Genomic DNA, 13695 nt, shown 5'->3' with positions numbered 1-13695 from the left:
TCATGATGTGAACAGCAGTAGATTTAATCACAGGACAATGTGCCGTTAAACGCGCCCAGATGTTTGACTGTAAAAAGAATAATGACCTTCACTACAGAAGGGCCTCTTCACCCCCGAGAACTTCACAGTCTCATGCAGAGTCTTCTCTTCCTGACAATACTCGCAGAACGTCACTATGCAGTGGAGCTTCTTGTAGTCATCACAACAGGCCTTACTGCAAAACTGATGGACTTTATCCTGCAGAGATCAGATATTCAGGCAAATAGTTTGGCCAACAATCTAAATTATGCCATTATTTTCTTGCCCTCATGTCATTCCAAACTTGTATGTTGAACAACAAAATAAAATTATGTTATTGGTTTTGATTTGGTGTATTTACTGTGCTTTTTTGTTATTTCAGACATCACAACCCTCTACTGACACACTGAGCTCGAGTCGCCATTGGCTAGTACTTTATTTTACTCGCCAGACTTTTCAAATGGAATGCAAGAACAATGCAAATGACAAAATTCAACAAATATATAAAAATATTAATTTCAAACACTATTAAAGTCAAGTAAACAGTCTAATAAAATAAGAACAAATAAATCAAACTACAAGCAATAGCACAAATAAACAATAGAACAAAGATGCAAATTAAAATAAGCAGTGCTATTCGAATTTTACAGGTATATCTAACAGTAGTTAGATACATATTAGTTACAGAAATTGAATAAAGTAGCGTAATCAAATGTAAAATAACACCGCATAGTCTTCACTGTACAAAATTAAATAAAGGTGAATCCCTAAAGTTATTCAGTCAAGAGCATTGAGTGATTTGCAGTGAGTCTGTTGTTTGATTAACATTAAAAACAGACAGCAGGAATATTAGGCTGCTGTCACTTTAAGATCCAATAAATTGTTACTGTACACATGCGTTTTCTCTCTCGACTGTTTACGTTCACTTAAGACATAACCAACTATGTTTACTTGGATACTCGACAAGATGGACATTTTGACAATTTTGTGTGACAAAATACGTGAAAGAGAATACAAGAGTACGTGAAAGAGAGCTTAATTCAGTATTCACATACTGTCAGACACGGCTTTCTCTTTTACATCTTGCGCTTGAATGTTTAAATTGGCAAGGCTTAAAAATGCGTGCAAAAAATAATAAACATTCATGACAACGCTGCACTGGTCCTATCAGGACAGTGACAGTTCTGTCAACGAGCCCTGCATGTGCTCTCTCTTTCTCTTGCGAGAGAAAGTGACAGAGGGCGCTCTCAGCCAAGCGACGGTGCATAAAGCTCAGTAGGCAATGATATTATATCTGCGCTAAACTTATTTTTTTTTCTTCCTTCCAATCACTCAATTCCAGGTGACTGTAATTGTACCATTTTCTAGCCATAGGCTAATTAAATATATTTTTAGATGCCTAGAGTGAAATTTGGTCGCATGTGCAAGTGATTTACTCGCATTGTAGAGGGTTGCATCACTAGTCTGTGGTTTGTAACTTAGAAATATAAAGTACAAAATAAAATATAAATATCAACAAAAATAATGAGGAGAAGAATTCCTTTAAAAGATTTAAATCTAACAAAATAATAGGCTAATTGAAAATGCTCTCACCTCCCACTCCAGAATCTCTGGCTTCAGGTTGAAGGAACCACGACAGTAATTGCATTTCAGCTGAATGTTCTCTGAAGCTGAAACAGGAAGTTGCCCATTGGCTGATGTTTGGATGGTGGCATTCTGCAGGGGGCATTTGGATAAAGCCACCAGTAGAACATTACTATTGTGTACTTAGAAATTGACATTCCTAACATTTAATGAGGCATGTACTAGCTTGAGTTCTTCTACTCAGTGTTCTACAGAAATGCAAGATATAAAAAGCTAAAATAGCATCTGAAGTACCTGGAACTTGGTGACACATTGTGAACTGCAGAAACTCAAAACCTTCCCTTCAGGCAGAGTTGCCTGATATTGAGGTAATGCATTTCTCTTACAGAAGTGGCATGAGGGCTCAGAATCTACAAATACAAACCAGATCAAACATTAGCTGACATTTATAACAGATACTCAGTTCTTCCGACCTCAAATCTCCGACTCCCGAGTTTGTAGAAATCAAATTGCCTGGTGAGCATAAATGTGGTAAAAACTATATGGCCATTATATGTACTTCAGAACAAAAAAATGAGGACAACATTTCACAAATTCGACACATGCTATGAAATCCACATCAAACTTAGGCATTAGGGGAACACAAATGTAGGCCGTTTGGCACTCATTGAGTGAGAGTCGCAATATCAGCTCTAGGTTGTGATTATCTACTCACTCTGTGCAGCAGCTGTGAATTTACTCTTGGTCATACAGGCTGTGGTGCAGTAAGACTCCATGGCTCCATTTGACCCAATACACTGAGTGGCATCAAATGATCTGCACATCACCTTACAGCCACTACACTGCACTATCTTCCCATGAGTCTGTGGAAAGAGAATAATTGAAAGTAATCACTAAAAACATCAAAACTAGGGCTGCACAATTAATCAAAACAAAGCCTAAATTGCAAAATGGCTTGGTGTGATTATCAAATTACAAAGGCTCAGATTTATTTAAATATGCGTTGCGTGTTTCAGAGTGAGGCACAGCCCGTGTTCTTTTACATGCGTGCAGCACGATCAGGTGTTTTAAGTGTCTTAGAGTGCCTCGGTTCACAGCACATGCTGCTCCACACAAATTAATTTTGAGTCACTGAGTTTGAGTCACTTATATCATGCATTTGAGAATAAATTAGATAATGAAAACTTCTGGACAGCCATAAATGTTAGTATTGTAATTTTACAGTTGCATTGTAAAAAATTAAATTTATATTGTTATTTTTCTTAAATAATTGATTTTATTTTACAGTGAAATATTATAATAGTAATACTTCTTATTTTTATTTAGTAATAATAATACATATTATTATCATTAAAAACCAGCATAGCAAAGCTTTTTTTTTTTAAATCACAATTTTAAATCAGAAACAAATGTGCAATAAGATTTTCACAGAACTGTGGGATGTGGACCTTACAGTTTGACTTTGTAGTGTTTCTTGATTTGAATGTCAATCAAAGACTGAGCTGAAAGGAATGAGTGAATTTTTCAGGACTTTAAAACATCAAACTAAAACACTGACCTGTTTATAGTCCCTGATGCAATTTTGACAGCAAAAGCGTTTCTGCTGACCATCGATGAGTAAAAAGTGGTTTGCTGTGGCACGACTTGGCAGGTAGTTCCCGCACTGTTCGCAGCAGTTCATAATGAGCCCGTTAGCCATTCGGTAGCGATTAAAGCACGCGTCACTGCAGATCTTGTGGGTCACGTTCTTGAAGCTCACCTCATGTCGAATCTGGAGAAGATACAAAAAAAACATACATCAAAATGATGCATTGTATTTAAATGATCATTCAACAGTTAGATTAATGCTATAAATCAACAAATAAGACTACTAAATTGGTGTAATGGTCTTTTCTTGTTCCCAAGGTGATCGCTATGGATACACCACAAATACAGTCAAGGATAGGGGTAACCATGGCTACAAGGCTGGAGGCTTAATAGTGCTCTAAAATTATATTCTACAATGCACAACAGTAAAAGGTGGGTGAAAATGACAGTACTTGGTTTTCCATCAAGTTGCAATGAACCTGAATTATACACACAATGAATATCTGAGATGATTCTGACCATCCTTCCAAATTGGCAGCACTTTCAAAGGCAGGATTCCAGCGCTCTATTGCGAATGAAAATTATTTGGACGCACAACTTTAAATAGTCAAAATTCACACATTTCTGTACATAATACCATCAGAATAAAAACTCCCTAAAGCACATTGCATCACTTGCAGTGTATACAACCTTGCTGAATGTAATGGGAATAATCTAGCTCTAATGCATCATACTATTCATCATTAATTAATAAATCTATGCCGATATCTATTATCTAAGCCTTTACCATAGTAGGATTCATTAATTCACCAGCATCACCCAGTTCACGATGGCTGCCTTTCAGTCATCATCACTGCAGCTTTTATTAGTTAGGCCTACTGAGCAAACATCATGTAACAAAAACTAATTAACGAACAAAGCTTTTTTAACTAGGATAAGGATTTGTAAATTACAGAATACAGACATATTTATGACAAACTCTTTACGATTTTGGCTATGAAATGAAAGTAGTGTCAGACCTTTTCATCTCCTTTGTGACTAAAAAAATGCAGAGCAGGATTCTAAGAGTCAGTTGTTGATTGGATTTAGAGATGTGGGCATTGCACTCAAAAGTGGAGGCAGATGAATGTGAGCTTGTAAGAGCGGGGTTTAAAGGGGTCATATAATGGTACATGCACTTTTACAAATTGATTGTACTGAAATGTGTTGGCATTGTCTGTACACACAACCATCATAAAATGATAAAAATCCATCCAGTGTTTTTGTTTTAATCTCCTTATACGTTTTCCCCTGCCTCAAATTGAGCCGTTCGATTTTGTGACGTCACACACTCGGAAGCCCCTCCCACGATTGTTGATTGACAGCATCGTTTCAACAGACCCGCCCTCGCTCGTGAGCGAGCTGTCAATCATAGTCTGCGCGGACCGGCGCGGTCATTGTTGATACGCTGGAGCACTGTCTATGAGCAGAATGGCGTCTAAGCGATTGTGGTGTTCTGTTCTTGGGTGTAATAACGAACACAGCAGTCATTTTAATGTACTTAAATCCGAACCGCTGAAGACGCAGTGGCTGAGTTTGTTTTCGAAGGGAATATTCCCCACGAGCAACGTCAATGCTCTCATGTTTGCGCGAATCATTTCTCACCAGACTGCTTTATAAACGAGGGTCAGTATGAGCTGGTTTTGCTAAGAAGCTGCTCATGAAAAAAGGATCGGTACCAGCTATTCGTGTTCCTGCTGAACCTCTAGAAGAACTGAAGTGAGTGTAACGTTTTATTAAACTTTATATTAATATTTATATTAATCTTTGCAAATCGCTAGCTGCATGCTTCACAATGAATGCGTCTAAGGTTTACACTTAAGGTACATTACGGCATGTTTTCTATGTATGATGTTCTCAATATAATTCATAATCCCACGTTTATACTGAACAACGAGTTGTGGTTATTGTGTTATTGTGTTACAAACGGTGTACACACAGAACAGAGAGGCGGGGTGAGCAAAGCTCATTATCATTCAAAGTCATATGCACTGAAAAGGCGTGCTGAAAACAGAGCTGTTTTTGACCAAGTAAAATAAGTGTTTTCTTACAATACTAATGAGAATTTTTAATTAAAGTATATTACAAACTTTTAATTTACACCCTAAAGAATCATACTAGCTTGTACAAAAATGGCATTATATGACCCCTTTAAGCTAGATTAAATGATTGGAGTCATGTGAAGTCATATGTCACCGGAAGGCCCAGTTATGACATTTTAATTGTGGATGTGGATTTTTTTTTCTTTTCAGGACTCTTGAATGATTCAAGAAAAACAGCATTTATTTAAAAGAAAAATCTTTTGTAGCATTATAAATGGCTTTACTGTCAACTGGACTACTGATCAAGGGTACGTTTTCCAAAAGCAACTATGGTTGCAAGTTCTGCTGTTACCAACAGAGATCAATGGAACATGCACCATAGTTGCTTTTGGGAAACGCACCCCTGTTACAGATATGTAAATGCTACATTAATTTACATTAGTCATTTTATATATATATATATATATATATATATATGTGGGTGGTTGACGTGAACTCAAATCCAAAGTGGAAAAAAATATATTTCTAAAATGCATGTCAAATGACATATAATTATATTGCTTAATATGTGAAAAACTCAAAACTGAATGTGTCCCGCTCTAATTCCTTATTTATTTAGCATTTTATTAACTTTTTTTGTGTGATAGTCCCACATATTGTCCACCGGTGTGACAACATTTTTAATGTTAATATTTAATTCAGAGATTGTGTGACAGATAAGACAAATATGCACAATCCTTATCAATTTGTCCTAACTATATTCCCACATCAAAAGTAACCAATAAAAATTCACAATCATGTTATTATCCTACTATAAGATGTACACATAGGGACTTTACCCACACGTCTGGATTATATTCATTATAATTGGTATAAAACCTAATGAAGCTTAATTTCATCCTTATATGTGCATAGTGATGATATCATTATTATACTATTCAACATTTTTTACATTAATTTGTGCATTAAAATGCCTTTTCCACTTTTAATTCAGTTTGTCACACCACAGGACATTGCGTCACACCATTGGACAACTAGAATTGTTTCTTCTTTTTTTTTAAATGTATATACATAAAAAGGCAGGAAAAATGGTCTGTGCTACCTTTATAGTCTTTATTCTAAAATATTAAAACCACTTTACAGTCTAAAAACATTAAATTATAAGATTAAATGGCTCTGAAGGAAAGTAATGTCGGATACGTTTTGAACACCAAAGACGTAATATAACACCACAGATGTAATATTGCATAAAAGTTTTAACAATTAAAAGTTTGATCAAAATAATGAAATTCATCATGAGTAGGATTACAAGAAGTAATTGCTCTGATAAAAGAACATTTAGACAAAAACTGCATTAACAAATATAATTAAAACAACCTGCAACCTGTTTCTCACTTTCTCAAAAATTGTCTGCACAATGAATTGTTGCAATCACAATCTGTTTCAATAAAGAATACAAAAATTAGAAAATCTTCAATGAATAAAACATGTATCCACAGACCTATTTAACACAAAACATTCAACAACAAAAAATTTAGAACATCTTCAGTGAATAAATAATGTATCCACAAACTTATTTATTACAAAACATATTAAGAAAAAATCAGTACATCTTCAGTGAATACATCTCTCTCTACTTTCTTGCCCTGTATTCTGCTTTATACACTCACCTAAAGGATTATTAGGAACACCATACTAATACTGTGTTTGACCCCCTCTCGCCTTCAGAACTGCCTTAATTCTACGTGGCATTGATTCAACAAGGTGCTGAAAGCATTCTTTAGAAATGTTGGCCCATATTGATAGGATAGCATCTTGCAGTTGATGGAGATTTGTGGGATGCACATCCAGGGCACGAAGCTCCCGTTCCACCACATCCCAAAGATGCTCTATTGGGTTGAGATCTGGTGACTGTGGGGGCCATTTTAGTACAGTGAACTCATTGTCATGTTCAAGAAACCAATTTGAAATGATTCGAGCTTTGTGACATGGTGCATTATCCTGCTGGAAGTAGCCATCAGAGGATGGGTACATGGTGGCCATAAAGGGATGGACATGGTCAGAAACAATGCTCAGGTAGGCCGTGGCTTTTAAACGATGCCCAATTGGCACTAAGGGGCCTAAAGTGTGCCAAGAAAACATCCCCCACACCATTAAACCACCACCACCAGCCTGCACAGTGGGAACAAGGCATGATGGATCCATGTTCTCATTCTGTTTACGCCAAATTCTGACTCTAACATCTGAATGTCTCAACAGAAATCGAGACTCATCAGACCAGGCAACATTTTTCCAGTCTTCAACTGTCCAATTTTGGTGAGCTCTTGCAAATTGTAGCCTCTTTTTCCTATTTGTAGTGGAGATGAGTGGTACCCGGTGGAGTCTTCTGCTGTTGTAGCCCATCCGCCTCAAGGTTGTGCGTGTTGTGGCTTCACAAATGCTTTGCTGCATACCTCGGTTGTAACGAGTGGTTATTTCAGTCAAAGTTGCTCTTCTATCAGCTTGAATCAGTCGGCCCATTCTCCTCTGACCTCTAGCATCAACAAGGCATTTTCGCCCACAGGACTGCCGCATACTGGATGTTTTTCCCTTTTCACACCATTCTTTGTAAACCCTAGAAATGGTTGTACGTGAAAATCCCAGTAACTGAGCAGATTGTGAAATACTCAGACCGGCCCGTCTGGCACCAACAACCATGCCACGCTCAAAATGGCTTAAATCACCTTTCTTTCCCATTCTGACATTCAGTTTGGAGTTCAGGAGATTGTCTTGACCAGGACCACACCCCTAAATGCATTGAAACAACTGCCATGTGATTGGTTGATTAGATAATTGCATTAATGAGAAATTGAACAGGTGTTCCTAATAATCCTTTAGGTGAGTATATTCTCCAGTTCTTCCTTGCTGCTCTCTTTCCCCTCTCTGGAAGATCTCCTATTCTCAGTCTTGTTTTGCACTGAATGTTTTTTAAATAGGTCTGCTGTTTCTTTTGAAGGTACTCTGCTCTTCGAACTGGGTCTGCATCTCTGCGCTGTCTATAAAGACGCTGCTTTTCAGCAGCAGTTAATCTGGCCATACGTGACAAGAGAGATATAATTATATGATTGATTACTGATGTCCTATGTGTTTTATTAAAAATACAACATTACTTGTATATTGTCTGTGGAGTTACTATAGAGTCTGTGGTGTAACACCACAGACAAATTAGCCTAAATCCAGACTTTTCTAAAATGGAGGCTGCCATCATGATGATTTCAAGATCAGGGGATATTCTGGAAATATTAATAAGTATGTTGTAAAGTAGAGGGACACCACTTGCCATCACAAATGCAGAATGACCCACCCCTTGATAGAGCCTACATCCACTGGTGTGACAGCCATTTCCACCCGTGTGACGCTGATTTCATGTCACACTATAGGACAGTGCTGTCACACCAGTGGACGTTTTCAAGATCAAGGCCAGTTTGCGGCCTAGCTATATGAGAGACAGTCTTCAATCATGACTAACAGTGTTAAGGTTTACAATATTTTCAATAGTCAATCAATATAAATTGACGAAAATTTTCAGATCAATACTTAAATTACGTCACACCAAAGGACTGCACAATGGATCCCATTTCCAGCAGTGCACAGAAATAGCAATATTATCAAAATATTTTAGACAGAATTCACCTTGTGTGCAGTCCATGTGCTCCAGTGAGGTCTACTGTACTTCCTGGATGAAGAAGGGCCCCTCTCAGTAATAGGGTGCCCAAATTAATGCCGTTTTATATCTACAGAATGGCGTCACACCAGGTGGACACCAGTTTTGCGGACAAAATGTAATGTGTCATAATTATTCTAAATGGGGACCTTAAGACTTATAACCTTTAGTTTCATTAAGTTAACACTACTATAATATCTATTCAAGTATTTTAATGTATTTAGAATTATTTTTCATTTAATTAAAGTAGTTTTAAGATAAGGAACACTAACCCGGACAGTCACGCCAGTGGACAAATGTCATGTTTAAAACTAAATATTTACATATTTGAATTATAATGCTCATTAATTACAGATGTATTAGTTCTGGAAGATTAAACTCTATATAAAAACAGATATTTTAATGAAATATTATACATTTTTATTTATATTTGTCACTATGGACACAAAAATGGAGAGTCACGTCAACCACCCATATATACACACACACTCACCTAAAGGATTATTAGGAACACCGTACTAATACTGTGTTTGACCCCCTTTCGCCTTCAGAACTGCCTTAATTCTATGTGGCATTGATTCAACAAGGTGCTGAAAGCATTCTTTAGAAATGTTGGCCCATATTGATAGGATAGCATCTTGCAGTTGATGGAGATTTGTGGGATGCACATCCAGGGCACGAAGCTCCCGTTCCACCACATCCCAAAGATGCTCTATTGGGTTGAGATCTGGTGACTGTGGGGGCCATTTTAGTACAGTGAACTCATTGTCATGTTCAAGAAACCAATTTGAAGTGATTCGAGCTTTGTGCCATGGTGCATTATCCTGCTGGAAGTAGCCATCGGAGGATGGGTACATGGTGGCCATAAAGGGATGGACATGGTCAGAAACAATGCTCAGGTAGGCCGTGGCATTTAAACGATGCCCAATTGGCACTAAGGGGCCTAAAGTGTGCCAAGAAAACATCCCCCACACCATTACACCACCACCACCAGCCTGCACAGTGGTAACAAGGCATGATGGATCCATGTTCTCATTCTGTTTACGCCAAATTCTGACTCTACCATCTGAATGTCTCAACAGAAATCGAGACTCGTCAGACCAGGCAACATTTTTCTAGTCTTCAACTGTCCAATTTTGGTGAGCTCTTGCAAATTGTAGCCTCTTTTTCCCTATTTGTAGTGGAGATGAGTGGTACCCGGTGGGGTCTTCTGCTGTTGTAGCCCATCTGCCTCAAGGTTGTGCGTGTTGTGGCTTCACAAATGCTTTGCTGCATACCTCGGTTGTAACGAGTGGTTATTTCAGTCAAAGTTGCTCTTCTATCAGCTTGAATCAGTCGGCCCATTCTCCTCTGACCTCTAGCATTAACAAGGCATTTTCGCCCACAGGACTGCCGCATACTGAATGTTTTTCCCTTTTCACACCATTCTTTGTAAACCCTAGAAATGGTTGTGCGTGAAAATCCCAGTAACTGAGCAGATTGTGAAATACTCAGACCGGCCCGTCTGGCACCAACAACCATGCCACGCTCAAAATTGCTTAAATCACCTTTCTTTCCCATTCTGACATTCAGTTTGGAGTTCAGGAGATTGTCTTGACCAGGACCACACCCCTAAATGCATTGAAGCAACTGCCATGTGATTGGTTGATTAGATAATTGCATTAATGAGAAATTAAACAGGTGTTCCTAATAATCCTTATAGTGAGTGTATATATACTGGGTTTCCCGCAGCACTTTGAAACTAAGTCGCCCGCCTAAGCAACACACGCCTGCCGCCTTAACTACGTCGTAAAAAAAAATTATATGAGCGATATCAGCCTTGTTACTCTGCCTGTTTTCTCCCTTTCAATCTTTAAATTTGTGATAAGCCTTCATGTTCGCTTCAGTCTTGTTATCAGCGCGTTCTTCCGCAGCGGCGCCGAGCACGTCAGAACAAACAGAAGACAGGGTGGTGTGTGTATGTTTGTGTGTGTTCATCTGAGCCTCATTGGTCTGACACTGCTCGTCAATGTCGGAATATTTGAGATGACCAATCAAATCAAAGTAGGCGGGCTTTATGTTCACAGCGCGAATTTTAGCAGAGCGAAATTTAGACAGTACAGGAGCGTCTCGACGCGCTTCAGTTTACTGTCGGTCAAGTGCGAGATAAGATGCAAGTTGCTAAACTAAACATTTCCTATTTGAAATTTTTTTTAGGTCATAAATGTTAAACGAATCACAAAAATAATCAGGCAAACTAATAAACTTTTGTCTATTTTCACCATTTTAAACTGAAAATAGACCACTATGTGACGTGACTCATGTAATGTAGCCTAATAATTAGTTTACTGTCATTGTGAGGGGACAAGACACATTAACCAGGGTACCCGCGGGATCTTAAAAGCATTGAAAAAAGCCTTGAATTTGGTATACAAAGTCTTGGATTTCGTTACAAAGGTATTATATATTTTTTGCCTTTACTAGGATTAAGTTCATACCATAACAAAATTAACTGTTACTAATGCAGGCTAATTAAAAATTCATGCAACGTTGAGTGCACCTCTCACTCCACGTCATAGCAGAAAGCGCGAAAGCGTGCACACCGTTACTATGGTTACTAGGCAAGTGAGTTACAGAACAAGATAGTAGCCAAGCGTAGTTTGTCGTCTGAAATGGGAAAGTTTCAGTTTAATCCGCTGTGGCCACAAATGCCAGAATTCAATCATTTAAACCCCAAATCAAAGCTTTTCTGTTAAAAGAACATGTTTTCTACCCGGTCTTTTCAATAGTATCTGGTAACCATGCGCGCGTTGTTACCTACACCGCTCAAGAAGCGCGGATGATCTGAAAACACAGACAAGCTGGAGTTCAGCAATCTTCATTTGAGATTTTCAACTTAAATTGAAGTGTCATTCAGTCGGCCTATGTTCTGTCACGAGCCGCTTGCACTGTTTGTGCGAACAAAATGCAGGCTGATATCCAGCAGTGTTTTTAATGTTGATGCAATGTTTCCCGAATATCCACACGATTTCAAGTGTGACATTGATTTTATACAACAGTTAAAAAACAAAACAAAAGGGTAACATTAAGTGATTTACTACATTTAAAACAGTATAGTCAGGCTTATTGCTCTATTTTGCGACGAAATCTGTGGCTTTGAACGAATCGTGAGATTCAATGAATGACTCTGACTCACACAAAGACAATGAGTTACCGCCACCTACTGCCGATTTTAATATAATATTTTTATTAATATTAAACGATTTTTAACATTGCCTATTTATTGAACATTGTTTTATTTAAAGGGATACTTCACCTCTGGAAAGATGAATGTGTATTTAAAATGGGTAATTTATGTAGAAGAAATGTGAAATTATTTTTGAATTTGGAGCTTTCTAGACTGAGAAAAGCCAGAAAATGTATTTTTGGCTTATGTGGATGAAAGACAACAACTCCCAGAATGCATTTGCTTCGCTGCCCTAGGAGGCCACGCCTACCGGTAAAAGAGCGCAGTAGTTAAACAACAAGTCTAGGTTACTAGTGAGTCTCCGTGATGAGTCTGCCCGGGATTTCGAGATCGCCCAAAATGTCCGGGATTCGGCTTTTGCGTTCTACAGTCGCCGTTCATTGTGTTTACTGTGGCGAGCAGGAGCAGGACGAGACTGAGGGCCGCGGGAGAACGGCGCGAGGCCGGTGGCGTGATTACCGATGAGCGACACCTGTGAGACGCACCGCTCTCGTATCTCTCACGGAGGAGCGGGAATTTTCTTAGCAATGTTAAAACGCACATCAACTGATCACTTGTTTAGCGTTCATGTAAACACTACATTCAGATTCACCAATCGGAATGAATTCAGTTAGATTGAAACAAAAGGTGTGCATGTAAACAATGAATGGCGACTGCAGAAAGCCAAAGCTGAATCCCGGACATTTTGTACGATCTCGACGGCCGGACATGTCCGGGAAAAAGAGGATGAATGGTAACCCCTACTACTCAGCTTTCTCCACAGAACAAGAGTCTGCTAGCTTAGCTTCCAAAAAAGATGGCTGACACTATGTGGACATTCTGTGAGTGAGATCCCACCCTCTATGGGCGGGTTGAGAACATGCGGGACAGCCCCTACTACTGGCTGTAGTCTTTAGCCTCTGGCCAAAAAATCCTCAGAGGATTTTTTCCAGACAAAAAATACATAAATCTCTCGACTCAGGGGGATATGAGGGTGGAAAGCATGGTAATTCGAAAACACTACAGGTTTTCTATAGGGATGCACGATATAGGATTTTGGCCGATATTCGATATGCCGATATTTTCAAACTAATTTTGCCCGATGCCAATACTGATATATTTGGGGGTTTTTTTAAGTGCAAAAAAAGCTTATTAAAGCTTCTATTAACGTTCTCAGTCAAGAGCAGTGAGTGATTTCCTCTGTGTTTTGTTGTTTTATTAACATTAACAGGATAGTTCTCCCGAAAATTTAAATTGTCATCATTTACTCTCTCAAGTTTCTTTCTTCTGTTGAAAATAAAAGTTATTTGGAAGAATGTGGCTAACCAAACAGTTGCTGTACTTCAGTGACTTCCATAGTATATTTAAGCACAAGAAAGAAATGAATACAGGTTTGGAACAACATTAGAGTGGGTAAATAATGACAGAATTTTTATTTCTGGGTGCAGTATCTCTTTAAGGACAAGCGGCAGCATATTATTACTGTCTCTTTAAGAACTGCACACGACGCGTCTAAT

The 13695-nt window shown here is 38.4% G+C and overlaps 1 protein-coding gene across 1 annotated transcript in view; it reads right to left on the bottom strand.

Annotated features, from left to right (window-relative positions):
• Window positions 1-13695, bottom strand: part of zmym2 (zinc finger, MYM-type 2) — a 46970-nt gene that overhangs the window by 24281 nt on the left and 8994 nt on the right. The window contains exons 4-8 of the mRNA XM_056241148.1: window positions 3161-3373; window positions 2318-2465; window positions 1897-2012; window positions 1612-1734; window positions 87-237 (exon numbers count right to left, since the gene is read on the bottom strand). Coding sequence (XP_056097123.1) covers window positions 87-237; window positions 1612-1734; window positions 1897-2012; window positions 2318-2465; window positions 3161-3373 — 751 coding nt within the window. The remainder of the gene's footprint in view (window positions 1-86; window positions 238-1611; window positions 1735-1896; window positions 2013-2317; window positions 2466-3160; window positions 3374-13695) is intronic.

The sequence above is a fragment of the Rhinichthys klamathensis genome, unplaced genomic scaffold (assembly GCF_029890125.1).
Source record: "Rhinichthys klamathensis goyatoka isolate OS25496 unplaced genomic scaffold, OSU_Roscu_1.1 h1tg000021l_1, whole genome shotgun sequence".
Taxonomy (NCBI): Eukaryota; Metazoa; Chordata; class Actinopteri; order Cypriniformes; family Leuciscidae; genus Rhinichthys; species Rhinichthys klamathensis.
This window is presented reverse-complemented; position numbering and strand designations above follow the sequence as displayed.